The sequence below is a fragment of the Vanellus vanellus genome, assembly GCF_965231255.1.
Source record: "Vanellus vanellus genome assembly, chromosome: 3".
NCBI lineage: Eukaryota > Metazoa > Chordata > Aves > Charadriiformes > Charadriidae > Vanellus > Vanellus vanellus.
Window position 1 is genome coordinate 13,280,353 of NC_138907.1, and position 27,897 is coordinate 13,308,249.

A 27,897-nucleotide genomic window follows, 5' to 3' on the forward strand; every position below is an offset into this window, starting at 1 on the left:
TGTTTTCCTACCCACAGAGTTGACTGGATTCAATCAGTATCTTTTCTCTGCTAGTGGAAAGGGTCAGTAAGAAGAGAAACAAGATGGGAAAGATGCTGTTGCCAATGTTTGCACCTTCAGTGAGAGCAAGCATGTGATTTAACAGCTCTTTTTCACGTCCTCACAGCAGTAGGTATCACAAAAGCCAATTCTGTTGAGTCTCATGTTTGTTCTCATCGTATAATCAAGATATTTGTAGGCAAGAACAGGTTCCAGTCTAATTAAGTTTGATCAGACTCGAGCTTTTTCCCAGACAGCTGCACTTTATAGCTGTCTCTGAGCATCACAGTGATATTTACTGGGAAATGCAAGTGCTCCATTCCCATAAAAGCAGGCAGTTTAAAATTAGCTGCAGATAACTCAAAATGACTGCTTAGAGCAGAAATGTAATTTTCTGAAAGCAGTTATTGGTTCTGAACATGATGCACTGCACTCATGATCTGTCATGCCTCATTACTTCAGACCAAATAAGTTGGGCCAGTGTAACTGGATACGTTAGAGACTCTCCTCAATGCCGTGTTCTTTTAAGATGATGCCTTCCAGGCTGAAGTCTTTAAAAAAAAAAAAAGCCATTATCAAACTCGTTTTCTCAAGTCCTGTGGCATATTTACAGGTTAAATGGAATGAAATTTTTTTAATAGTTCTTAAAGCACAGCTCCACTTTTGAAAGTGATTCAACAGAAATGGAATCAATTGGCTTAAGAGTTTATTGCCTGTAAGCATTCAAATATCATTTCAGATGTTTAAAGAAACAGGTATTATAGCAGCTCTGCATGTTCAACCAAGGTTCAGAAGCTCTCAGAGAATTTATTCTAATTCCAGTAGTAATTTGCGACTATCTCATATGGTTAGGCCACTGCAAAATGAATATAGGGCGAGTGTGTCCCTGATTTGCATTGGTGAAGCTCAGCCGTATTTGAACACAAGGAAACTTTGTTCTTTCCATCTTGTATCTGCCTATCTAACTCCACCTCATATAGTTTTGGAACTCAAATTACAATGCCACAATCTTCACCAGGTCTCCATTAGCGCAACTTATTACAATTAAGTCATTAGGAATGTGATGATGCATACAAGGAGGCCTAAAATTCAGCACAGACGTCCTTCAGTTGTGGAGGTCAGAGTAAAAAGCACTAGAAACTTAGTTCTGCCACTAAAACATGAGGCTTTGCACTTTCCTTGTGACTTCAGGATTTCTCCTCTTAAAAAGTGGCATCATTTGCGTGGTTACTTTTAAAAGTGGGACTATATTTCAAGCATTTATTAACCAAATTAAGCATATGCAATTTAAATTACGCTTTCCTTGCCTTATTAACATATTAATGAATATACATCAGCAACTTGAACTAAAAATATATCAGATTTGCATGTCTGATTATCTTTGCAGAGTTTTGCAACTGACAATTTGAAAGGAGGACAGAAAAAAACCCACTTGTGTCAAGGTCTATGCCAAATTACAGCTTAGAGAGGTTCCTTAATCAAAGGGTTGTTTTGTATCTTTTATAAGCTAAAATGAGAATCTTTTTCTAAATGAAGAGGACTTGCTCTTGATATTATGTTCAAAGTAGTCATTTCCTCAACTTTTAAAGCAGTAAATAGGACAACGATGCCTTACCCAAAAGCACCGCCAATGATCTCCCAACCACCAACTCCTTTCAGAGAGAAGCAGGGAACCGTATGCTTCACCACACTGCCTCAGTACAAGCACTCAAAACAAGCACAAAGGGGGGGGGCGGGGGGGGGGGAAGGGAAGAGGTACCCAAGGAAACAGTGAAAGCTATTTTGACAATGAAATTGTTCACAGCAATCAACTTCTTGTAATCACTGAATGAAAAAATCCCCAACAAAACCAGTTTATTTGTTAAAGCTGTGACTAAGTCAGGACTCACTTGCCGTTCAGCTCTCCTCCTTGCTGTTCTCAGCCTTCTAGCATCACTCCAGGCAACTCAGCCACCTCTGTGGTTCAGCTTGCCATATTTCCCACCTAACATTGGACAAGTAATAAGTATTTTGTCATGGTTTAACCCCAGCCGGCAACTAGGATGACGCAGCCACTCGCTCACCCCCCACAAGTTGGGATGGGGGAGAGAACCGGAAGAGTGGAAGTGAGAAAAAACTTGTGGGTTGAGATAAAGACAGTTTAATAGGTAGAGCAAAATACAGTTTAATAGGTAGAGCTTGCGCACAAGCAAAGCAAAACAAGGAATTCATTCTCTGCTTCCCACGGGTGGGCAGGTGTTTAGCCATCTCCAGGAAATCTGGGCCCCATCACGTGTAATGGTTACTTGGGAAGACAAATGCCATCACTCCGAATGTCCCCTCTTTCCTTCTTCTTCCCCCCAGCTTTATATACCGGGCATGACACCATGATGCCACAGTGGGGTGGTGTGAGGAGCAGAAAAGGCCTTGAGAGCTCAGCAACAACCAAAACCACCACTATGCCATCAAAAGTATTTCTTATACCAAATCCAAACCATAGCACTATACCAGCTGCTAATAAAAAAGTTAACTCTATACCAACTAGAACCACGACCTACTTCAATCACTTTTCTCATTGATGACCGCCATGAATGTACATAGCTGAGAAATATTCTAGAAACAAAGAATACTGACGCTGCTAAAATACCAAGATTCCTCTGTTCTTGCAATCTTAGCAGGTTCCCACTTCCAGTGGGACCATTTCCCAATCAGACACCTTTTCCACACTTCTCCAGATTAAGTCTACAATACCAAACTCATCCAACAGCCGTGCCTCTCATTTTCTATTCCTCCTCCATTCTTTGAAGAAAAGCTGGCACTTTGGAGAGATTATCCTTAGCGCTCAAGGAAAGCTGCTTTACTTCTCACGTTCAAGAGACCACTAGCCAGGATTCAAAATGGATGATCCTTTGAACACCTATGTTTAAAAGCGCATTTTTTTATGGCACAGCAGAATTCTCATTTTCTTTTGCTCAATTTTGCCCTCACCCTGCCCCTTCAACAAATCAATCCCGACTAAAAATAATTTGGGAAAAAATAAAAAGGGTGGGGAGGGAACAGAATAAATTTAATTGGACTCACACAGCCAATTTCGACTTTTGACTCTGTAAATGTGTAACTACCGGGGTAACGCAATGGTGAGAACAAGTAGCAAAGCTCAGGAATTCTTTTAGTCCACATCGCTGCAAGAAAAAGACCTGTAAGCTGAAACTGCCATCTAAGACCCACACATGATTTTCCATGGCAGTTCCATTTACCGCCTTCCTTTGAGTCAATGCTTTTAACATGCTGAAGCAAAGGCCAGTGTATTAAGGTGCACCTGTAAGACAAATCCATTTAATATGGAGCTAAGTGAATCTGCAAACGCAGATGGAATGTTTGAGCTTCTTCGGTGCAAACTCCCACCAGTCATCTGCTGAAAACTTGACCTACACAACGTGGAAGTTGGTATCTGCAAAAAGAGCCTTGCTTCCTACAGTCTTAATTCCCTCCCTTGGGAAGGGGCACGAGCATCTCCCAAAATTTCTTTGCCAGCATCTAGAAGTCCCAAGGTACCACCGCTAGCAGCAACAGCATCTGCAGCAGGCATGAGAGTTTGCTTTTATACAGACATGGCGCTAGTATTCCAAGCATTTCACGTGTTGATTAACTACATTTCTCTTCAGGGAGCTCATAATACCTCAGCATTAACACTCAATTACCAAGTGCCTAGGACAGTTTTGTACATTAGCAAATTCCAGTAGCTACCAGTGAAATCCCTCAGTGAGGGATTTTGTAAATGGAATGATAAGAAGAAAACGAAGGAAAGAAAAACGATATTCATCTTTTTTTCATTTTTAACTAGGATGAGACATATGAGTAGAAGCACTAGAAGGACAGAAAGCCACAGCTTGCTAGAAATTAGAAGAGAAATATCTTCTCGATAAAAAAGATTATACTGGGAGCTGCCTACGAATTGCATTCTCCTGTTGCCCATGCCTTCTGCTGCCTAATGTATTAATAGAACTGCTCCCCACGTGGGAATCCAATTCGTGAAGAAAGGTGAAAAAACAAAGCTGCTGGCAGATAACATGCAAGCTGATCAAAAGAAATGACACAGGTTTGCTCCTCCCTTGAAAAACTAATACAGGCAGAGACACACAGTAAGATTAACGGTACAGTTTGCAGTGATTTTGCTTTGCTGCTGTGGACTGTGTTAGATTATTTTCGTTGGATCAATTCCTGCGCAGCCAAAGCTGGAGTCCAGGTTTTATAAGAGTATATATCACAGAATGGTCAGGGTTGGAAGGGACCTCTGGAGACCATCTAGTCCAACCCCAATATATATATATTTAAAACAGAATAAAGAGAATCCAAATGATTAAGCAGCAAAGAAAGATGTAAGTTACAAGTGTTTCTCCCCAACTATGTGCCAGCTTTCCAATTTTTTATCTTCTGATACCTTCTCCCTAACTAAATTAGATAAGAACCTGTTCTTATTTACACCCCTGAACGCTGGTATTCGGGGATCTCAAGAGAGACCTCAACAAACCTGGAAGGATCTCCAAAGCACTTTTCAGCAGCAACATGGCACATTGTCAAGACTGGGAAGGCTGGCCAACTGGCAAAACAACAATTTTAAATGTACTTGGCCAGGCTTGGCCTGTAAAAACAAGACGCTTTATCAGCCAATGCAGTGGGCACTTATGTTCATAACAACTGCTTCCCCCCCCCCGAGTTTTCCAAGAACAAATTACTTTCTAATGTTGACATCCAAGTCCTCTGAAGAATGCAGATGGCCAGCAACACCAGAACTAGGAGCCCAGTCGTTTTGATTTGCTGTATACAGACTCTTCAGCAAAAAAATTCCACTTTAAAAAAAATTTGTTTTGAGAATCAAGCAAAACTTTTTACTTTTGTTAAAAAGAAGCTAGTGGAGATTATAATTTTTGGTCCTTCAACCACATTCTCCTTCCTTGAAGGCCTCCTAGGGTAAATATATTTCATAAAATATATTTATTTTGGGATTTATCCCAAGATAAATTATTTCACAAACCAGAACACATTCATTTTCCCACCCAAAAAGGTGGGCAGTGCCAAAAGAAATCACTAACTCTCATATATTTACCCTTAGGAGGCCTGACACAAGCAAATGCTCTCTGAGTCCTCAACAGCTGGAAACACGGCAGCCAATAAAGCCCATCTTTGGATTGCAAAGCTGCTTGTTAATAGGCCAGGAATCAATCACATCGGCTAAGCATGATCCCATCTGCCTCCTGTGCCAGGCTTGGTATAAGTACAATGAGAAACGGCAGCATTTTTTAATCTACCTTTTCCATTTCAGTTTTATCTCACCTGCAAATCTCCAAAGACCTTCCACTTCATACGTCAAAGCTCCGTCTTGCCAAGCCTTACACTACATTTCGCCTCAACTGAAGCCTTTTTTTGCCGCAGCAAGGTTGAATCTCCAGCTGGTCGGTAGACACGGGCAATGCAGAGCTGCTCCTCTACCCTACGGCAGCGACCCAGGGTAGGCGGCATGCTCTGAAGAAGGCAGAAGCTCTGACTAGGCTTGTTTAAGAGCAGGGTCATGCAGCCCAATCGTACCAGTCTGCACGTGGCATTTCTGTGCAAATGCAATGCTTTCACTTGTGTATTTGCAATCCGTCTCTACACAGCTCCATGCCCATGGTGGTCGGGGATTGCACGGACAATGGAGTCGTCTGTGATTATTTACACAACAGCAGTAGTGCAAGTGTAACGCTAAAACTGCTCTGCCAACTTGCCTCACACTGAGCAATTCCCTCAGTGATGTGGGGTATGCAATTTAGGGTCTCCAAATTACCCCATTAATGCAAAGTGATGAGTAACCACAAGACACTCATAACAATCCTCTTAAGCTCATTAGTGACACATGAATTTTCTTATTAGAGAACAGAGCCAGAGCTGCGGAGATCTTGAAGCTCATCAGCCTTCTCTACAACTACCTGAAAGGAGGTTGTGGCAAGGTGAGGGTTGGTCTCTCCTCCCAAGCAACAAGTGAGAGGACAAGAGGAAATTTGTGCCAGGGGAGGTTTAGGATGGATATTATGAAGTTCTTCACTGAAAGGGTTGTGAAGCATTGGAACAGGCTGCCCAGGGAAGCGGTACCATGGAGGTATTTAAAAGACAGGCAGATGTGGTGCTGAGGGACATGGTTTAGTGGTGGTTTTGGCAGTGTTGGACTCGATGATCTTCAAGGTCCCTTCCAATCTTGATGATTTTATGATTCTGTGATTCTTTGCATCCAGTCTCTGCAACGTGTTTTCTTTAAACGCTATCAGCTTTTTTCTTGGCCCCCCCACCCCCAACACAACATGCAGTGTCACAGTTACCAAACACCCGCTTTCCCTCTGCTGAAACCCAACTCCTGATTCCCTGACCCAGAAGTTCAAGCATTCAGACTGAACTAAAGCACAAAGCACAGAAGCAATAGAAACACTCTCTTAGCTCAATTCTCTGAGGTTCAGTGGACAGAGAAGGAACTGAAATGCATACAGCTGACCGGTTTAAACAAGGAGCATGAAACCATGCGTTTCACCTGAAAGCCTGCAGGCTAAATGCTCATCTCTTGTGGTGGAGACCCTGATGGTATGTCTGACTGCAGTGACTTTATCTAGCTTGAATCTTGAAGATCTCAAAGGCTGCGACGCTGCAAACTCTCAGGGTAACCTACCCCAGCGCTGCAGGTATAGCTAAGAAAAGGCTGCAAAGTTCTAGAAATACTTTCTAGAGGAAGAGATCAGTGACCTGCTATGCCACTTGGATGCGCACAAGTCTATGGGACCGGATGGGCTACACCCAAGAGTGCTGAAAGAGTTGGCAGACGTGCTCGCCAAACCGCTTTCCATCATTTACAGGAAGTCATGGCTAACTGGGGAGGTCCCAATGGACTGGAGGGTGGCAAATGTAACATCCATCTATAAGAAAGGCAAAAAGGAGGATCCAGGTAACTATAGACCTGTCAGTCTAACCTTGATACCAGGGAAGGTCATGGAGCAGGTCATCTTGAGTGCTATCAAAACCCACATAATGGGCAACCAGGGGATCAGGCCTAGTCAGCATGGGTTTATGGAAGGCAGGTCCTGCCAGACGAACCTGATTTCCTTCTATGACAAGATAACCAGAATATTGGACGAGGGAAAGGCTGTTGATATTGTATAGCTGGACTTTCAAAAAGCATTCAATTCTCCCCCATACAATTCTCATGGAAAAACTGGCTTCGCATGGCCTGGATGAGCATACGATCCACTGGATCGAGCACTGGCTGACTGGAAGGTCCCAAAGAGTGGTGCTCAATGGATTTAAATCCAGCGGGTGGCCGGTCACAAGTGGCGTGCCTCAGGGCTCAGTGTTGGGACCATTTCTGTTTAATGTCTTTATTGATGATCTCGATAAGGACATAGGGTGTATCATCAGCAAGTTCGCAGATGACACCAAGTTAAGCAGGAGTGTTGATTCCCAGGAGGATAGGGAAGCTCTACAGAGAGAGCTCTACAGATAGATTGGATCGTGGGGCCAACATCAACGGTATGAGTTTCAACAAGGCTAAGTGCCGGGTCCTGCACTTGGGCCACAATAACCCCATGCAGCGCTACAGGGTTGGGGAAGTGTGGCTGGAAAGCTGCCTGGCAGAAAGAGACCTGGGGGTTCTAATTGACAAGCAGCTGAATATGAGCCGGCAGTGTGCCCAGGTGGCCAACAAAGCCAACGGCATCTTGGCTTGTATTAGAAATAGCGTGGCCAGCAGAAGTAGGGAGGTGATTGTGCCCCTGTACTCAGCACTGGTGAGGCCACACCTTGAGTACTGTGTCCAGTTTTGGGCACCTCAATACAAGAGAGATATCGAGGTGCTGGAGCGAGTGCAGAGGAGGGCAACGAAGCTGGTGAAGGGCCTAGCAAACAAATCATATGAAGAGTGGTTGAAGGAGCTGGACTGTTTAGTTTGAGGAAGAGGAGGCTGAGGGGAGACCTCATCACTCTCTACAACTATTTGAAAGGACACTGTAGAGAGGTTGGTGCTGGTCTCTTCTCACAGGTAATTAATGACAGAACAAGAGGGAATGGCTTCAAGCTCCAACAGGGTAGATTTAGACTGAACATCAGGAAAGAATTTTTCACAGAAAGAGTGGTCGGGCATTGGAATAGACTGCCCAGGGAGGTGGTTGAGTCACCATCCCTGGATGTGTTTAAGAGACGTTTAGATGTGGTGTTGGGGGATATGGTGTAGGGGAGAACTTTGTAGAGTAGGGTAGATGGTTGGACTCGATGATCCCAAGGGTCTCTTCCAACCTAGACAATTCTATGATTCTTTCAGTAGGGCAGCCAGGATGAGAATTGAGGGCTGTTAGCTAAGGGTAGGATCCAAAAAGTGTACCAATCACTTTTGGGGGCAAGGGAAGTGGTAGAAAACCAGGGTGGGGACTTCGAGAAAACCCACAAGCAGACAGGGATAACATAGGGATGATCAGAGCAAGAAGAAGGAAGAACAGGTCCTCCTGACTCATAAACGTGGAGTGTCAATTCCAGAAAAAGGTGTAACTGAGTGATGTAATGCATATGCTGGAAACAATTTTCAACAGACAGGTCTGTTGAACCCAGCTGCCCCGGTCCCAGCCTCATCATAGTCTGTTTCCCAAGGCTGCAAGAAATGGCTCTGGAGGGTGTTTCATCAAAGCTACGCAACATTTCATCGCTGCATGAGAATGCCAGATTGATGTCAGATCGCAAAGTACTTGTTGATCACACGAGATGCATAACAGATGGCACATTCCCTGTCATAATGTCCAAGACCTCAATACATTTTCTGAGAAGGTAAAAAATTCCAAGGGCCTAGGACTGAATCTGCATTTAGGCAGATGAAAGGCAGTAAATAGGCATTGTTATGATAACATCTATCTTCATAGAGCTCACCTTCGATCAATCCAGAACTCTCCCCATAATACCCTTGAGCTCAACTACAATTAAAAATATTTATATCTCACTTAAATTATTCTATTTAACTGCTTCAGCAAATCCAGTTCCAGAGTAAAAAACCCATTGGCAAGGAATATATGTGTGCATGTGTGCAGATAGGCACATGTGCTGGTATATTTACATACACAGCACGCATAAACAAGGACGGAGATTCTTAGTTCCACTAACTGCAGAATATCCATGCTTTGTATAGGACAAACAGATGAGGTAAATGTCAAAATATAGTCAAATATATACAGTGGAAAAATGATGATTCAAGTCAAGCAATTGCTTAACTAATATATCAATTTAATGCTCTTATCTCTGTACCATACTATAGTTAAAAATCCCAATGGCCACAAATAACAAAGTTCTCTTCTTGTTCCCCAAATTCCACTTTGCTTTCAGGAGACGGTGACAAAAATTGAACCGTCAAAGCACAGGACTACTGAGTGCCATGCAGAGGATTAAGGAAATAACTGAATTAAGTCAGTCAACTGTGTTCCAGTTTTCTCTGTGCCGAGTGACCCGTCGCCCTCTCTGGTTTTTATTTGCTTTTGCACTGTACAGGCTTATGTAACTGTTCCCTCCAGCCCATAAATTTCCAAGGTGAACAAAAGCTTGAGTGATTACATTCAGCTTGGCCACAAAGGTGATTTTTTTCCACTACCTTCTACTTACTGGGTTTTATCTTTTTAATCACATAAAAGTATTAAGACCGTTGTGGTTAAGTTGATCGATTTGGCTTCTAAATGCCCGCGCTTTCCTGCTTTTGACCGGAACAATATTTCTGATAATTTCTAATAACTACAAAGATTAAAATGGATTAAGGCTGGAAAGGAAAAACAGTTTTGGTGGTTGTTTTTCCTTCCCCTCCGTAGGCCAGGCTGCCCTTATTTTGGTTCGGGTAGCTAGAACTGCTTTTCGTCTCCCCAAGCATCGCTTTGCCCCTACCGATATCCGACAAAAGGCGGTCTGTCTTTTCAGAATAGATCCTACATAAAAAGGACTGGAAGTCCATTATCTGAAGTTATTTTCAGCGATAACTCTGAAGCAGCCTGACCTGGCGTCACATGGAGGCAAACGCAAGCACAGCCATAATCCTTCCTCCCTATAGCATGAGTTTACTCATGACGTTTTCTTGATCTGACCTTTCCTCAGTGGTGAAAGCTATTGCTGGAGATAACCACAGCCTAGGGAAACCAAGAGACTCGTGCTTACAAAAATGCGCAAAACACCAACAGATCCTCAACGGCATTCAGTCCGTAATCCTAGCAAGGTAATGAGATTTACAGAAGCTAAATCCAAAGATTTTTTTATTACACTGTGAAAGCATGTTCAATTTTAATATTTGTCAACATGCGTGAATTCAGCTTATCATTTGTTTATAGCATGCGCGATACAATTTCAGCCGAAATTTGTGCAGAATATACATAATTAACAAGTCAGAAACAATTTTGATCCCCTAAAAGTTTGAGAACTACTTTACTCCTCCCCAGAACATTGAAAGAATTAAATTGTCAGTGTCATACAAACTAAAAGTTGATAGCATTTCAAGCTCCAGACCTTCAAAATCTTGGTGGCATTTTACCTCCTCCATATAGCACATGACAACTGTCTACATTCATTATGAAGTCTTTCCACACCTGACTTAACAGAATTATTAGCTGAATTATTATTATTTTCTCCGAATTACCAGGGGCTGGACCCAGCTGCTAGCAGAGAGCAGACGTGATACACCTAAGGTAAATTGTGAACTGACAGTTCTTACTTTTCCAGTATCAGGTAAGTTCTTGCACTGGCAAAGGATCGCTTCATCTAGTAAGTCCTTTAATCAGAGAGCATTTCTCTCACTGGTGAGAGGTTAAAGTGACAATCAAAATATAGTCAGAACTAGCAACCACTAGATTTTCAATTCACCAAAAGTCTATTACTAATACTTGTTCTTTCTCTAAAGAAAGATATTTGTTTCATATGAAGATACATATCCCTGGTGATTTTAGACTTCAGAAAAAAGATATGGAATGAGAGGCTGCTCTTTGCCCTTAAATTTGAAAGAAATGATCCTAATTTCTTAACTTATATCGTGGCTTTTAGTATTTGCTATGTAGTAGTAATATTTCCCTACTGCGTACTATTAACTAAGTTTTATGACACCTCTGGCACGTAGATGCTTTAAAAAAAGAAAGAGAAGAGATATACAACGTTTGGGGAAAAAAAACTCTAATCCATAATCCTGATGCGATTTCCTCAGGTCTTTCCGGGAAGAACCCTGCAGTGGAATCCCAGACTTTGTGTTAAATCAGGGCAGAAAATACTCTTTGCTCATAAAACACGCTTAACATCCCACAAAACTCCAATAAAAGTGCTATTACAGGGACTACCAGTATCTTAAACACTGAAAAGAAATGGATGGGAAAATACCCACTCTGTAAATAAGTTCAAGCATAAAAGCCAAGAGCAAGTACTCAGGCTAATTTATAACATTTGATCAGTCTCAGATATTATACTGCTAAATATATAACACTGCAAGAAAGTAAAACTTATTGGCAAATCAGCCCAGAACACTATTGGGAAGAACACAGCCCCAAGGGAGGGGCACATCTGCTAAGGAAAATAACCCAACAAAATCCATTAAATAAGTTTAAATATATCTTAACGCCAAGTCACAGCGCAAAACCAATGCATTTGTTTTCTATTAATGACAAGGTCAGATATAAATCTGCAACTGCAATCTGCAGGTAAGCTAACATTGCGCAGCAGCGACCGTTCACCATGCGGAGCAGCGTTGATGCAGCGGGGCAGGAAGGGCACAAGAAGGGCAACTCTCCAGCTCACTCCGCTGTCCCTCCCGGCAGATTCCTGTCCGGTTGAAATTTCATGCCAAAAGAGCTTTACAGTGATGCTCCATGAAGGAGAACAAGATCAAAAAGGACATAAAGAAGAGGGCAGGGAGCTATAGATGTTTTAAGAGAATGCCGGCAAGGTATAGAGATACAGGGGGATAAAACCATTGTGCAAAAGAAAAGATGAGCTGTTCAAAAGGAAAAAATGGACTGGCAGTGATGAGCACTGAATATCATGAACAGATGAAGGCAAACGCAGGCTAAAGTGCAACTGCTTTAGGATTTTATTTTTAGTCATGTTGTTAAAGAAAATGGGCTTTCAAAGCAGAGTAGAGTCATGGCTAGCGTGTTCATCTGCCTTTAACCAGGCAGATGTATAAAAATGTATAAAGACTACATTACCAGCATAAAAGAAACTTTAAATGTCACTATAAAATCTTTACTGAAGAAGAAGAGTTCAAACTGCAAGTTACAGACCCTGAACCAAACTTTCCAAAGTTTGGAGCACCAGTATTTCCAAATGTTTCTCATTAGAAGTGTTTTTAAGAGCACTTGGAGGAAAGGGTTCACTTTTTTCTATTATCAGTAATGCCAAGGATAGCAAGAATTAATGCATGCAAGTTGTAATGGTTCTCAAACCCAGAAACATCTCTCTTCCATCAGAAAACATTCATGAAATTTGACATAATTCATGTACACTCAGCCTACTGGCATTTATGAAGCGGTCACTTCAAATTCCCCATTTCTAGCCATATTAGATCTTATGCATACAGTTTTTCCGTCCTGAAAGAATTGACTGATTAAAATTCAGAGATAGCAAGCAGAAAGCAAGGTTACTTATTGAAGCAGAAGGAGCAGACACTCCACCAAACTGCCTGGCCTTCTGCTGGGCAGAGATCTAAATCTAGTCCAGAGACACAAAGAAGAATCAGAGCGACTTGAAATTCTGGAAAGGCACATGTTCTACTAAGTATTTCTTTGCTTCCGTTGAAATACATGAAATATTAATGTCAATTCATTACACATCAATGCATTTGTATACTCCCCTGTTATCAAGTGTCCAAATGAAAACAGTCTGTTCTGAATAATTTACTTGTGAGTCAGCTGCCAGCTTTCTTCTACAAATCTTCAGTATTAGCCAAATCACATCTACGACTGACAACGTTTTAGAAAAGACTTTCTCTCCGTTAACTTTCAGAAAGGTACCAGCATATACGTATTTGATGTGCTACAAAACTTGATATTTAGAACAGATACAAATGCGCTAACAATAAAGTAAAAATACCTATAAAGGCTATAAGACATGATGGGTTTAAGTTTGTGAGCTGGATCCAGCATGCAAGAAGAACTCGTTCTGCCTCCAACAGTAAAGTCTCTGCAACCATCTTTCCAGGAGGTCCCCAAACACCTGTGGGAAGAGGCTGAGGGCTGGAGGAACTGTTCTGGCAACCCACTTGCTGCTGTTTTGGTCCCGGAGTTCCCCCAGCTCCCCTGCCTGATCCCATCACGTGAGCTTGCTATGGACCACCTCAGCCAAATGCTTTTCCGCAGAGAACCTATTTAATCCAAAGCTAAAGACTATGAGAAACCACAGCTCCTTAAAATAAACATCGATTTTGACTCAAGTGGTGACAATCCCAATTTCTCCATTATTATTTTGGTAAGTACCAGTCTAACACCCTTATTCACCCTTTGAGCGCCAGCCTTGCCGACAGCTCAATGTCCTCTGCAGAGGAGACAAAAATTACGCCTGGTGGCAGTTCAAACACTACACCACCACTTCCCTTGGTACATTTAAAATAAGAAGCTGCATTGCTAAGATAATTCATTCTGGTTTTGTTGTGGGGCTCTTGGGTAAGAAAAATTACATTATCTCAGAAACGTGTATTCTTCCTTCACATTCACATCCCTTTTCTCTTGCTACACAGGGTGGAAGAAATACAAATGTACTTGCTGATTGATGTTACCGTAATAATCCATTACCAGGGAAAAAACAATTTCAAAACAAGAGCCACTAACTACATAATTCCCTTATGAAATACAACAGCGGTTCTGAGTTAAGGATTTATTTTCTTTAATGAACATGGGTATTTTTCCCATTTGCTCAGTAATGTACTCACTCTAATGTACTCACTGTAACCCTTTTTTTAATCATTTTTTAAACTTTTTCCATTTGTTACTAATGGAATATAATTATTTCCAATCTCAAGATTCTGAGCAGTAAACTCCACTTTTTTGATCCATTATTGTATCAGTCACTGCAGAGCTAGAGGAGTGGAAGGCAGAGGGTCAGCACTTTGGAAGGGTAAGCTTTCAAAGAGTGAGGCGAGAAGCTGACTAACAAAATAACTTCAACAATATATACTGTCTCAGTAGTATATATATAAAGTATATATATATACACTTTATATATATATATACACACTTTATACATATACTATATATACACTCTATATAGGATATATAGACTATATATAGTGTGTATATATAGTGTATATATATATAAAAAGTTATATATAAACTCCCAGTTTAGTTGTACTTTCATTCTGGCCTTCATAGGCATATAGTTTCAATTAAATCATTCAGTCTGCACAGGTATACTCCAGGTGTGTGTATATGTATACATATATACACATACACACACACTTTAGGTATACCTACTCCAGGTACTCTTTTGCTAGAAGCTACTAAAATATTATGATATCCAAGACAACTTGCTAAATGTTAACTGTTAACATCAAAACCCCCAAATTAGCTCACGGTATGATTTGCAGTAGGCTACTTCTAAGAAATGAGTTTTTAAGATTTGCCAGCACATCACAGAGGAAAAAAGATACCAAATTGAAACACACGTCCTGTCAGAAAAAGACAGAAAAATTGAAGACAGGAAGCTGTGCCTTTTGTTGTACATTCATATGAATTATAAAGATTAAAAAGAAATGCAGTGTTCAGCACTAATAGAGCTATATATCTCTTTCAGGCAGATAAGACCAGATTGTATAATGTGACTGGTAATAAAGACGTACTTGTAACATGAAAATAGGTGTTATGTAAAATAAAGAGTAGTCGTTCCCCTCATTTGTCCTAAAATGTAAGGGATGCTTGATCATCATAATTTGTGAATTTATTCTTTTTCAGCTTCTACTTTGCAGGTATTACCTAATTTTAGTATTTGACTTAAAAAAAAAAAAAAAAAAAAAAAAAGACTAATCAACTTCGCAGTGCATGGAATACAAGTATAATGTTAATCTAATTGCTAATACGGCTGATTTTATGTTTGATTTCTATGTCCTCAGACTTTCCAAGCTTAATGTAAAGAGTGTGGTTAATACATATATGAAGATATAAAATAAGCTAAAGTTGCATTCACCACCCAGAATGTATCTTTGTATCCAAAGATGGACCACAAGTTCAAGTACATTAAAGGCCCGGTGGTGAAAAATACACTGACTTGATTTGGATGCAGTGAATTCAGCAATAAGTAAAACATCTCAGCACATACATAGCTAAGTCAGGTTTATGTATTTTGCAAAAGAAAGCTTACCTGCCCATTTTTTCCCAATTCCATTTCAACTACTGCAACAGGAGTGTTTATCTGATCGATATGTCTGGACTGTGACTTAAGATCCACTCGCCAGTTCATGTTTTTCAAGACATTATCCCAACGGCTTTGATTGATCAGGCTCTCGTGGATCTTTACTCGGTGATTCTTCCAGAATTTTGCAATGACTGCAGCTTGATCGGCTGTGATGCCACCTTGTTTTTTGGTTTGGGCGGTGAGAAAAGCCTCCAGCTGATTCAAATCCATGTCCGCCGAAGCAATGGACTGTAGGGAAAATAAAAGGAGAAAAAGGGAAAAGCTTGCTCAAAAACACTCTTTAACAGTCTAAGCTGAAAAGTCTACCAGAATGTCACACCTTTAGGGTTTTACAAATACTGTATTTTTAAGGGATGGTGCAAACAAAATTGAGTTATGGAAATAACCTGAACAACTTTCATTAAAACTCAAATTGCAAGTGCCTACCGCTTATCCCAGATTCCTGCCCCCGGACAGCTGGAGGGTAATGGGATCAGTAACAGTGATAGGGAAACTGGGGAGGGCCTTTGGGAATGCAGTCCTAGAACAGGATAACGAGGAGCCTTCTCTCACAGCCTGCCTGGCCCTAGTATGCCCTATGCACGCCCAACTGGTTGCTGCTGGGGACGGTGTGCTGGGAGCTGGGTTAGGGGTCTGGCCCGACACTGCTGTTCTGATGGTCAGAAAGCTGGGGGATACATGGTATGCCCCCAAGGCAAGTGAGGAGACATCCCAGCTGGTCGTGACACCCACAGCTTCATTCGCCACCTCCGCACTGCAGACGAAGGAAGTCAAACTGGTAAACGCCGCACCCGCCAGGCAGGGCACGCAGCGCTGGCCACAGCAGTGCGCTGGCCGCAGTGGCAAAAGCACGAGTCTTCCAAGGGAGAGCGTGAAGCTGGCCTTGAAAATGCAACCACAGCTGCTTCTGAAGCGTCAGCAGGCTCTGTCAGGCTAAACGCTGTGTTTGTCTTTTGCAAGGGGGGGTAAGGGATCATTTACTACTCCCTGCAACAGCAACAGAAATGATTCTTCCCAACCCCCCCTTTTTAATAGATATCCAGTTTTTCCACCTATTTTTTCAAAGCTGATAATCCTACAGCCCTAAATTTGCATTGCCTAACTGGCAACAGTTGCTAAATAGAGCCCTGAAGGGAGGGGAGGACAGGAGGTGAGGAGAGGAAACTGTGGCTAAGTTTCCCCATTGTAGTTTCAAGCAGACGCTTTTACTTCATTCTCACCCAAAATGGATGCAGCTTATCCTAAATGAACGTGCCACCTCCAAGCACACGCCAATACGGGGTGCAGCAAGGTGAAGTGCGGCCACCGCTGCAATCCTTGGGATTTGCCTCGGTTTAATTTCCCTTGATGCGATATTCCTACTGCTGTACTCCACACGTTCAGGGTAATAACGATGTGACTGTTGTTAACCAAGGGGGAAACATTGTGTGGCTTTTGGCCAGACGCACACTCTGCGCTTTGCATTGCTTATCTGCAAAATTGGGTATTGCTTCTTTAAAAACTGATGGGTTGGCATTCCGGGAGTTTGTTGAGGATGGAAAACCTGCTGCTTCTCCCCATTTCATTGGTGATGGTCTAAAATTGTTAGCAGGTGAGCTACTGGCAGGCTTTGCCACCTTCCTCTAGACCAGACAGATGTCAAAGTACACGATCTTAGTCACATCAGGAACGGCCTGAAATAAAGCGGCAGGTAAAGAAAAAAACCCAACACAAAACCACAAGAACTAGCCCAAAACAAAGAGCTTGCACATCACATAAGCAACAGAGAACAGTGGCAGGTTTGCTGCTTTGAGGGGAGTAAAGCCAACACTGCGATGTGCTCAACCTTCAGCAGATACACCACCACATCCTCCTTACCCCAAGTTTTGTTTTCAAGAGAAACGCAAACCAGACTCAACAAACAACTTTTTATCTATAACGGTTACACTGCCTTTTACCATCCAGTCTATAGTATTTTTTATAAGAGGAAGCACTGCCTTCCCTTGCTCTCGCAACGGATTAGCTGCCATCTGTTACGTGATCAAGAAAAGAAATGGCAATCCATATGAAGCAACTGCTCAGCTGTACCAGGGCTCCAGTTTAATAGGAGCATCTGCCAATTTATTATAAAATTGGAAATGCCTAGTGCACCACTCTGGTTTTTTCCATAAGGCATTCATTACATCCATATATATTTTCCTTTTACCATGAAGATGCTTAACTTAAGAGGTAAGCATCCTATAATATCTAACTATGCTGTAAGTGAAAAAAGCACTCCTTTTCCTTTTTAAAAGAAAAGCTATTTACTTACAGTCCTTTCCTACATCCACGTTTTACATGATCAGGACTGTCTACGAACAGCAGTGTGAAATATTTTCTGGTTTAACATTTCTCATATCACTACATCTGGGATCTGTTTGTGTGTTGCGTGACACCAACTACCATTTATGTACACCTTCTGTCTTGGTTTCTGGGAAGGGGGGCGGGGAGGAATAGAGGTGAAAAAGCAATCCTGGATCCCAACACCTTGTATAAGCCCTGTCAAGACCAAGATCAAGTTGAGATGCAGACTTCGTCCTCCGTTCAGTTGTGCAGAAAAATGCCTTCTGTTTTATTCCTCCACAGGAACCAAGAACATAAACTGCATCCTCTGCACTGAATGAAGCAAAGGTGTCATGGAGAAACGTCTAATCTGCATTAAATGTGAACCCAATGCGGATTCACTGGACCAAATAACCAGGTAACCCTTTTCTCGGCTTGACTTTAACCTTCAAATATTTCATATTTGTAATTCTTAGGGGTTCCTTTTAACCTTATCCCCTTCCCCACAACCCTTTTTTGCGAGACACAGCAGGATCTCTGGCAGTGCTTTGCTAAGCTGATAAAAACCACACACACAAAGTTCCTTATTGTGCTTGACACATGATATAAATCTGACTTCGAAGTGTATCCGAAAGAGGAAGCTTATGACCAAGCTTGCCGTTTTAAGCATAAGGAAGACAAAACAACATTACCAGGGCTTACGCAGGACAGTTAAACTGTCCTGTTTGGCAATGATTATCAACAGAATGACAATTAGTTAAGATCAGGCATGAGCTACATTTAAAAACTCTGTACATTCATGTACTAGAAGCAGCCTGATATCGTTTGCTACCAAAATACTGTCACATAAAACAGAGGAAGGAAACCATGTATCATAATTAGCTATCATTTCTACCTCTCTCTCTCAGACACGTGTGCACGTGTACCCACAATACGGATCGCCTTTATACTGTACATGGACACAGCTAAGAAACCAGAAGATAACAACCACATGTATTTCGATGGAATATTTATCAGGTAACGCATGCTTTAAATAATATACCTACATAGCCCATCATTCAGACTAGAATCTCTCTCAGCTTGGAAACAGGAGTACCGAAACCCCCCTTTAAAAAAAAAAATATATAAATTTTAACTGCAAGCAGCTACAAGCAATCAATGAGCTATGCCTCAATATAGCTGAATAAAGATATTAAGGAAGATGTATTTTCTTTGAAATTCCTCAACAAAACCCACCAGCTATAAAGGTTTTAAAGTCACAGAAGAGCAGCAACTCACTTTAATATTCTTTTTCATCTTAACTTGAATTCTTTTCATTGTGGACAGGAAACCTAATATTAGTTACAAAGAATGAGCGAACAATTGAGGTCTTTGCTGATCTTCCATCTTCTTTAATGTACTAACACTTACACAATTCATTCTTTAAACAAGCACAGTTCTACTCCATTGCTCATATGAATGGCCACAGTTAAATTTCAGACTTTTTTAAAGCTTGAGGAAGTGTTTTAATTTAAATTGGCAGAAAATTCTATTTCCAGTCATATTCTGCACAGCATTACAAACAGTTCTTTCCATTACTTTTAACAACGCTCATTTATTATATAGAATATCAAATTACAGTGAATACACCTTATTGATATTTCTAAGGATTAATTTAAAGTTAAAACATGAGTGGTGGTTCTGCGCTTATATCTACAGATATCAAATATATCCGATTACAGGTTTTCTCTCATGCTTTTAAACCCTCGGAACTTTGGTTGAGCGTTTACCACCACCAGGACGATGACGAGCTGTTGTCCAGCTCCCACAGCAGGGTTGAAGACGGTTTCGCTGCCAGGATAAAAAAACACACACACATTTTAGCATGATTACTGTAACCTTCTCAGGACTTAGAGGTGTTGAAACCTATTTTATCCATCAGGTTCTACAGCTGAATCACTGTCTGCATTGGTTTGAGAGGGATACGTCTTATTAATGCCAATAGTAGTCCAGACAGACCAAAAAGGGCAGGATCTACTGCGGTAACTTGAGTTGCTGTACTGTCAGTGTATTATATAGACACATATACAGTCACTGTATTATATAGACTCTATATTCTGAGCTAAGTGTGTGGCCGTGAAGACCCTGCCTTAGTCGTTTCCCACCTGACCTCTTCAGCAGGCCTCGATAAGCATATTTTTGCAATATATTATCACAGACCCCTTTTTATTTATAGACTGTCCCACCTCTATGCAGTTCTACAGCCCATCAAGAAATGCTGTGTTGGAAGTATGACTCCGAGGAAAAAAAGTTATGTAGGACCTAATTCCAGTTTTTATCAGTAGTCACAAATGATTTACTATTTTAACACAAAAATCTTCAACTAACAAAAAGCAGAAAAGTTTTCTAAGAGTGTATAAAATCATGACTGCTCTATGCCACTGAGTAATTTCATTTACATTACTATGACTATTCACTCAAGTGACTAAGTAAAAAGAGCCTGTTTTCAAAACTAGAGTCTGTATGAGAACACCATTAGATATTAAAAATTTCCTCACATTATGTAATATATTTGTTAAAATATGCCTTTTTTTTTTTCCACCCTAGGAAGCACAGCTTGTCACACTACAAGCACACAAATCCTACCCTCAGCAACTGGCTATACCTTTCTTTCCAGAGTCTGGGCAGATGCTTTTAAAGAACAGCAACAGTTTTTAGTCATACTGACTTCTCCTTGTGTTCACCTTCAAAACATACCCACTATGTCTTCAAATATAATTCAGCCAATAAAAATATGACTTCAAATACTATTTCCTTAATGGAACAGTATTTGATAATCTGGAGAGTTTTGTATGGGCTTAATTAGATCCATTAGACATGTGCCTTGGTACACAGAACAGGAAAACAGACTTAAATTCATTATCTCTTCTGAGAAATAAAGCCTGACAAGCATGCAATACCAGTGAGAAACAACAATTGGTAAAACCCACTGGGGAAAAAAAGAACACGCTTCACTTCCAGAAATAAAACATTTACTTGTCAACCATTCCGGAAGCGCTCCAAGACCTGGCCATACCAGCATGCGTAGGCATTTTCTCCAGCTGACCCTCAAAATTGCAGGCTGCTGCCAGCCTGCAGCACAAAGAAATCACAAGCTCAGAGAAACAAACAATTCAGTGCCGTGTACTGTACTAATGAACTCGTCTCTTCAAGTTTTTGGGAGGTGGGGATAGAGGCTATTCCTGTGATACAACCCTTGCAATTTGGATGCTTTTAGCAATATAACCTCGAAAACCATTTCTCAGACCCTTGGAGCACATGCACGGAGACAGGGGGACCAGTTGCAGACAGGAGGGATGTGCCAAGGGACCCAGCTCAGCCAAAACATTTTGATCACACAAAACCAACTCCTGTTAACATCAAAATACTATGTATTTCTTTTGCTTATCCTTAGAAGAAAACCTTTACTGGATTTGGGGCGGATAGGGGGTGCCAGCTTCGGGGTCTGTAGCTTCCTTCTTATTTAAAAGGAAAGGCAACCCTGGAAAAGCGGGGGGGGGGGGGGCAGAAACAGCTCTCATCATCTTTGGGCGTAACGACACACGCAGGTCCCAGTGACACTAAGCTGTTTGTCAAAGTTAGCTCAGCATGTTCTTCTGCAAATAGTAGCTTCAGAGAGGAGGAATATGAGAACATCTCCACAACCCTGTGGTTTCTGGGTCCTCCTTTCTAAGTATGTACTAACCAGACTCTCTCCCAAGGGCTGCTGATATATCCAGCTGTTCCCATAGATGTTCCCTGGATATTAGTCCAGAAGACTTTCCCACGTTTCTGGAGACAGTGGAGGTTTTCAACTAGTTGGTAGGTTGTGCCTCACAAACACTGTTTATTAGAGTAAAGAGCTCTCCTGAGAATTGGAATTAAGATAAAATTAGATGCAACAGCCTGCTTGTCTGCACTTGAAAATGGTGATCCATCTTTTGGAAAAAAAAAAAAACAAACCCAAAGCAAAAGGTTTCTACACACCCCCAAACTTGTAAGTCAGAAATCACAAGTGACCTTAATACATTTAGTACTTCTACGTCAAAGTAGAAAGATTTTAACTAATCTTTGAGTCTTCATCTAATCCACAGGAGATCACACAAATTTCTTTTATTCAAGTTCCATATTACATCCCAGTATTATTTTAGTTTGCTGCTTCTTGAGCTCTAATACAGAGTTAAAAGTGAAATGAAACTGTTTGCTATGAGAAAAGAGTGAACTGAATCATTAAGAGGATGATGATAATAATATATATATATATTGAAAGCCTGTAGTTTAATTTTTTTCTAGTGTGTAATAGATCTGCAACACCTACTTCTTATTCCAACCTGTAGAGCCTTTTGATTCATTGGAGACAGTAACCAGGTCAATAGACATTCAGTAGTCTTGTAAATATTTTTGAGTTTTTCTGACTTACATCAAGCTTTCTTCTCGAACCAGAGGACTCGCAACACACAGCAACAACAATAAAAAATTACTTAACTGCTACAGCAGATGGGAAAAATGCATGCACATCATGAAGTTTCAGGCAAAATTACATCCTTCCTGCATTTCTGATCTTATTAAGCTTGATTCCATACAGACTTGTCAAATGTGCACAGGGAAGATAAAACGCTTCTCAATGGGTCCCTTCCATGCCTCTCGACCAACTCCTCCCTTTTCTCCACCAAGGTTCCCAGGTTCCCAGAAAGCAGAACCCCCCCAAATCCCTATCTTATTTTTTCTGCATACAAGCTCACCAAACCCAATGTTCTCTGCTAAAATTACTTTTTCATTTGAACATTAAGTTCAATAACGGGGAGTAGATATACAGCTATTTTTGGCCTAGCTTACAATTGAACACAAAAGAGATCTCAGCATTACTTTTCAAAAGCATCTAAAGAGACCGCAACATTTTTTCTCCAGCCTGCCATCAGTCAGTGTGTCTGCTAGAAATTACTAGTTTGAACTCGTAATTCCATAAAACACTGCTTCCTAAATTTATTTGCAGGAGGTGTCATTTTTCTGCGGTACAAAGACTCATTTGATGACAAAGGAGGATAAAAGGTTGATTAAAATAGGCAGCCACCAGATGAACCACAACCTGAGCCACGCTCCTGTGGTCAGATCACACTTCCTTGCAAACCTGCTGTGCTGAGCTCAAAAAAGTGGCTCCCCCACTCCAGTGTCTAAAAAACATCTTTAGCTGAAGGAAAAATTGAGAAACATCTGGATTACTCTGTCTGGACCTACTTAAAGACTCTGTCTAGGCTTTATACCACTTACAGAACAAGAATAAATAATAATAAAAAAATAATAATAATAAAAAAAAACGAAACAGAACAAGCCCACCCACTAATAATTCTGTTAGTCATAGACAGATCTCCAAACTATGCCTGCATACTCAGACTACGAATAGATACTAAAAGCTTGTATTTTAAGCAATAAACATAAAAAAGAAGCACCACCCCCTTCCTGTATAATAGTTTGCAAACTACTTAAATTATTTAAAATAGAAAGAGGAAGAGATGTACAAGAAAAAAAGGCAATGGAAAGTGCTTCTCAGAGAGCACAGATAGGCGTTGGACAGGCTAGAGGGAGATAAAACGGGGAACTGAAAAAATAAGGAAACGTTCTATTAATAGCACGCATACTTGCAACTAGAAAAGTCAAATAGCAGGATTAAAAATATAAATCTATTAAAATTAAAAAAAGAAATATAAATTGTCCCTCCTGGCCTGTATTTAACTGATTTACAGCAAAAGAAATCCCAAGCATTGCTATCAGTTTTTTCCCCAGTTGAGTCAAATTCTTTGCTTCCGTTTAAAAGGCATTTTGCCACTTGGGGTGGAGGCAAAGAAATGTCACATTTCCAGTAGTTCTTAAACATGCAGCCATGTTACAGACAAGTTTGACAGGTTCAACCTTTTTCAAAACGAAGGAGCATACACACATGCTCCCTGAACTACGCTTCAGCTAGAAGCAAGTTCTTTTCTTGGAGAATGTCTAAATCTTCGCAGGTTATACTATTCAGTCTAAAATGGTTTCTTCTTCAGTCCTCCTGAAGGAGTTGGATTCAGAAATGAGGACTCTCAACAGATGGAAGCCATTTAATGCAGTATTGCTAAAGACAGAGAGGAAAATAAAAGGCAGAGAGAAATCCACATAGGGCAGAATAAATACCAGATGGTAAATACAAAAAATTCAAAGGAGGGAGTAAAAGCAGGAAAAGAGGGAGAAAGAGACAGACAAAGACAGTGACAATCCCGGAATTGGTGACATGACCTGTCGTTCCCTTAAGAGACCACGTGGTCGGCATTTTTTCTCCTCCTCTGTTCTCTCACAATAAAAGAAATGAGAACTGTGTTTATCAAGTCTCTACAATCATTCTGGGAAAATTACTTGCTGCCTTGGACTACTGCTTCATGTTTAATCTCATTTCACTTAGGAGAGTTAAAAATAGAAGTTGGAGCAGCTCGTATTTTGAAGGCACATGGAAAAAAAAAAAGTTGCAGCCCTACCCTGTGTGCAGTAATGGTGCAGACGTTAGCAGAGCTTATTGCAGCTCTCTGCAGGCAGCGATCCTGTCGGTGAAACCAGGCAAAGAGCAAACTTGCTTCATTATGAACGAAGCACAAACCCCATGAATTAATTTTCACCTTTACTCAATGTATCTTGATCGTTTGCCTCTTAAAAGTTAACTCAGCTTATTGCCCCCTTGGTTTACATCTGGACATCAGCTTCCTTTACAGCAAAGCATAGATGCTCCAACAGTGAACAACATGAAATACGTGAGTCATACCCCTCTACTATATGATGTCTTGCCATAGACTCAAATTCAGAGACAAACTCTGACTCCGGGCTCTGTTTTCCTTCCTTTCACAGCACCATTGCCTATTATCTGTACTATTCTGGGCAACAGCTAGAGTTACATTTTCCTACCTGGAAGGAGAAAGGTTCCCACACTCCTAAACCAGGCTCACACCACAGCCCATCACCACCATGGCCCAAAACCCTGCAGATACATATCACAGCAGCAAAGAGATCAGCAAGCAAAGGAGACAAGTTTACAGACTACAGACTTTCAACGGAAGCAAGCAAGACTACTTTACCATCTGGTCATTCATCACCTATTTTGACAAGTTGTGTTACCCATTGACAGGTCTGACAGGCGAAAGGTAAGCTTCCAGTCTCACGATACCAGCCGGCAGGTCTTCCTTTCGGCATGGATAAGATGGTTTTCCCTCCTGTCAGCTGAGTGAAATGGAAAATACATTCCCCAAACCAGTAGCAGCCATAGTGGTTGCTAACAGCTGAGCCTTTACGAGGAGAAAGGAGCAGCAGGTGAAACTTTTCACCCTAGGAATCACAACTATCACCCCCTGGTGCTTGAAAACAACACTTGCCCAGGAGCAAAGCCCATGCAGGGGAGCTCAGAAGAAACCATCCCTCACTTTCCCATGAAGATTTAAATACCATTTGCTGTATCAAAAATGCTCTTAGAACTAATGAATGTTTTTTTGGAAATAAATACATTTAAAAAAAGGCTAAAGACTTAATGAAACAGCCAAAATACCGACCTGAAAGTCTTCTCCAGTAGAATCACATTAAATATTAATGACTACTTTAATGACCCCAGAGGGGGTTCTCTATGTCTATCAGGTTAGGCTCCTGACCAAGACACCTATGGGGAGAGCTGGCCAAGGCATCAGGTTTTCCAGCGAGTTTGTAGGAACAACTCCCCAGTGTTGTGCCCCCTCAGACAACATGCACTGCCCTCGAGAGCTGCACATGCACAACGGTAGTTCACAGAGCTTGCAGACACAGGCCACCAGTGAAAACTGTTGGGTGCCGAACAAAATCTGGCTCTAGGTTTCACTGTCTCTGGCCTAAACAGCTAAAAACTTCAGCACTCAAATGCTCCAAGACAGTGCAGACCAACCCATCAAAAAGAATTCAATTAATTTTTCCCATGGCTTTTCTTTGGCTTTTAGTCAAATTGGGGGCTACTCATATCCAATAAACTCCCTACTGTTTGTCCACACAAACTGGAAAATTCCTCTAGCGCTTTCTTTTCATTACGAGACTTTTTATAGATTTCCTGACATGTCATAAACTGACACATCGTAAAATGAATGCTATGAACAAAAGCACTCTCCCTGCCGAGCAAGGAGCAACTGACACTCTTCTAACCTGGTTCCCAACAAGCCAGAGCCAGATCCCTCTCTTTCGGTCATGCAGGAGGAGACTTTATACAATGGATGCAAAAATAGAGGCATGCGCATGGGTGCTCGTCCCGTACAAGGAGGCATGTCCAGTAACCAGTGGGGGAAGGGTCCTTCTGCAAAGTTGCATCAGCCACTCGTGCCTTTGGGCTCCTTTGAGTGCTCAAGAGAAGACCATGTTAGAGGTCTCAAGAGGTCTGAAGCAGCACAACAACCTCCAGCCTCTTGAGGACCCATCAGTAAAGCACAGCTCAGGCAGCCCACGCATCTCACCTGTAACACTGGAAACCAAACCACGGGGCCATACTGACCCCAACCAGTCTCAAAACCACAGCTTATCACCTTCATCCTAGGCAATGTATAAAAACCTAAGTGTGTCACTGAACAGTGTCAGAAGGGCACTCAGCTTATCTCTGCATGCGTGCACATATACCATGTAAACATGTATGTGTGAGCACCGTGTGACTATCTGAGCATCTACAACAATAACAGCACACTGCCTCAACATGCCATTTCTTCTACAGAAAAAGGGAGTTCTGAATATTTTATTAACTTCAAAAAAGAATCAAGTTTAATGAAAAATGCAAAATGAATCACAACTAATTCAAACGTATAAAATATTTGTACCATATTTGACCATGTAAAACTAAAGGGCACTTACACATACAGCTTGTTAGAACAGAATTTGAACTACACTTGACAAAAGAGTATAAAAGAACAGCACATCTGATGCGACAGTCTGAAGAGAGACAACAAAGCCATGTGTAAATGTCAGGCAAGGAGTAAAAATGTCTGTTGCTTACTTGCCTTTTACACAGATACTGCTTCAGTGACTGCATGTATTGTCAGAACATGTTTCATAATCCTAGTATCACAGTTTATAGAGACAGCAAAGAAGGGAAAGAAAAAAATATCCACCAAGCTGAGGTAGGAATCTTTTGGCAGAGATCCCAAAACATCTCAACCAGAAAAAAATCAAACCTTATTTGGAAAAAAAAAACATCGAATTTCACTCAAACTATATTTGTATTGCCACTTTTTATTGTTGTGGGGGGAGAAGAGAGAGAGATATGAAAAACACACTTTCAGAAATATATTAAGATATGCAAAGATAATTACAAAAATATTTAAAAAATAATTAGACAAACAGAAGTCTAAAAATTGTTTTAATGTGTTGGCTATTATTTCACATTTGCTCTGCGCAGTACATTTTATGTCTTCTTTCAGTGAGATTCTGTTGTAATCTATTTTTACTTACGTGGACTCACACATAAAACAACATTGTTAAGAGGCAACTATAGATGATGCCAAAAAATTAGAGGGATAAAAACCATATTCCAAGACCATTGTCACCTTTAGAAGTGAAATGTGCAGCTCTCAAGGACAGCAGATAAACAGATACTGAAGTCCATGGGGAGTTGAGAAGGAAGCGAGAGCCACAGGCTTGCTATACAACTATAAAACTACCAACTTTATAAGAGATCGAGTACTCTGAATTAGATCTTGGGCTATCAGCTATAACCAGGTGCTCATGCACTGTAAACAAAGTGAAAGGTAAATCCCACTTGCTTTGTTCAAATAGTCCAATTTTAAATCTTTGGGTGGCTAAAAGAAGTACAGGATGATTTGGCTTCCTTGTATGATTCGTAAGATTTAGTTTCCTTGTGTATGGCTACTATATACGATGGAAAACCTACTGTGCTTAAGCCTCAGGTGTTCAGAACACGTAACAAAAATGCCCCAAAATAAAAAAACAGTTTGGTTTTCCCCAATAATGAACTCCTAATCCTTCACAACGGAGGTCATCCATGTTCCAGTCAGTTCTGAATCTATCCATATATTAAATCCTTTTCTAAGTTACTGTGTAAAAGCATGTATTTATAATGATAAGTACAAAATGTAAAAAAGGGGTATTTTAGGCTCTGCCTTCAAAGAA

General features: G+C 41.0%; 1 protein-coding gene across 2 annotated transcripts in view; it reads right to left on the bottom strand.

The window, feature by feature from the left end:
- COMMD1 (copper metabolism domain containing 1) overlaps nucleotides 1-27,897 on the bottom strand; it is an 83,939-nt gene that overhangs the window by 45,843 nt on the left and 10,199 nt on the right. For both annotated transcript variants that reach the window (XM_082480324.1, XM_082480325.1), the window contains exon 2: nucleotides 15,382-15,663. In XM_082480324.1, coding sequence (XP_082336450.1) covers nucleotides 15,382-15,663 — 282 coding nt within the window. The remainder of the gene's footprint in view (nucleotides 1-15,381; nucleotides 15,664-27,897) is intronic.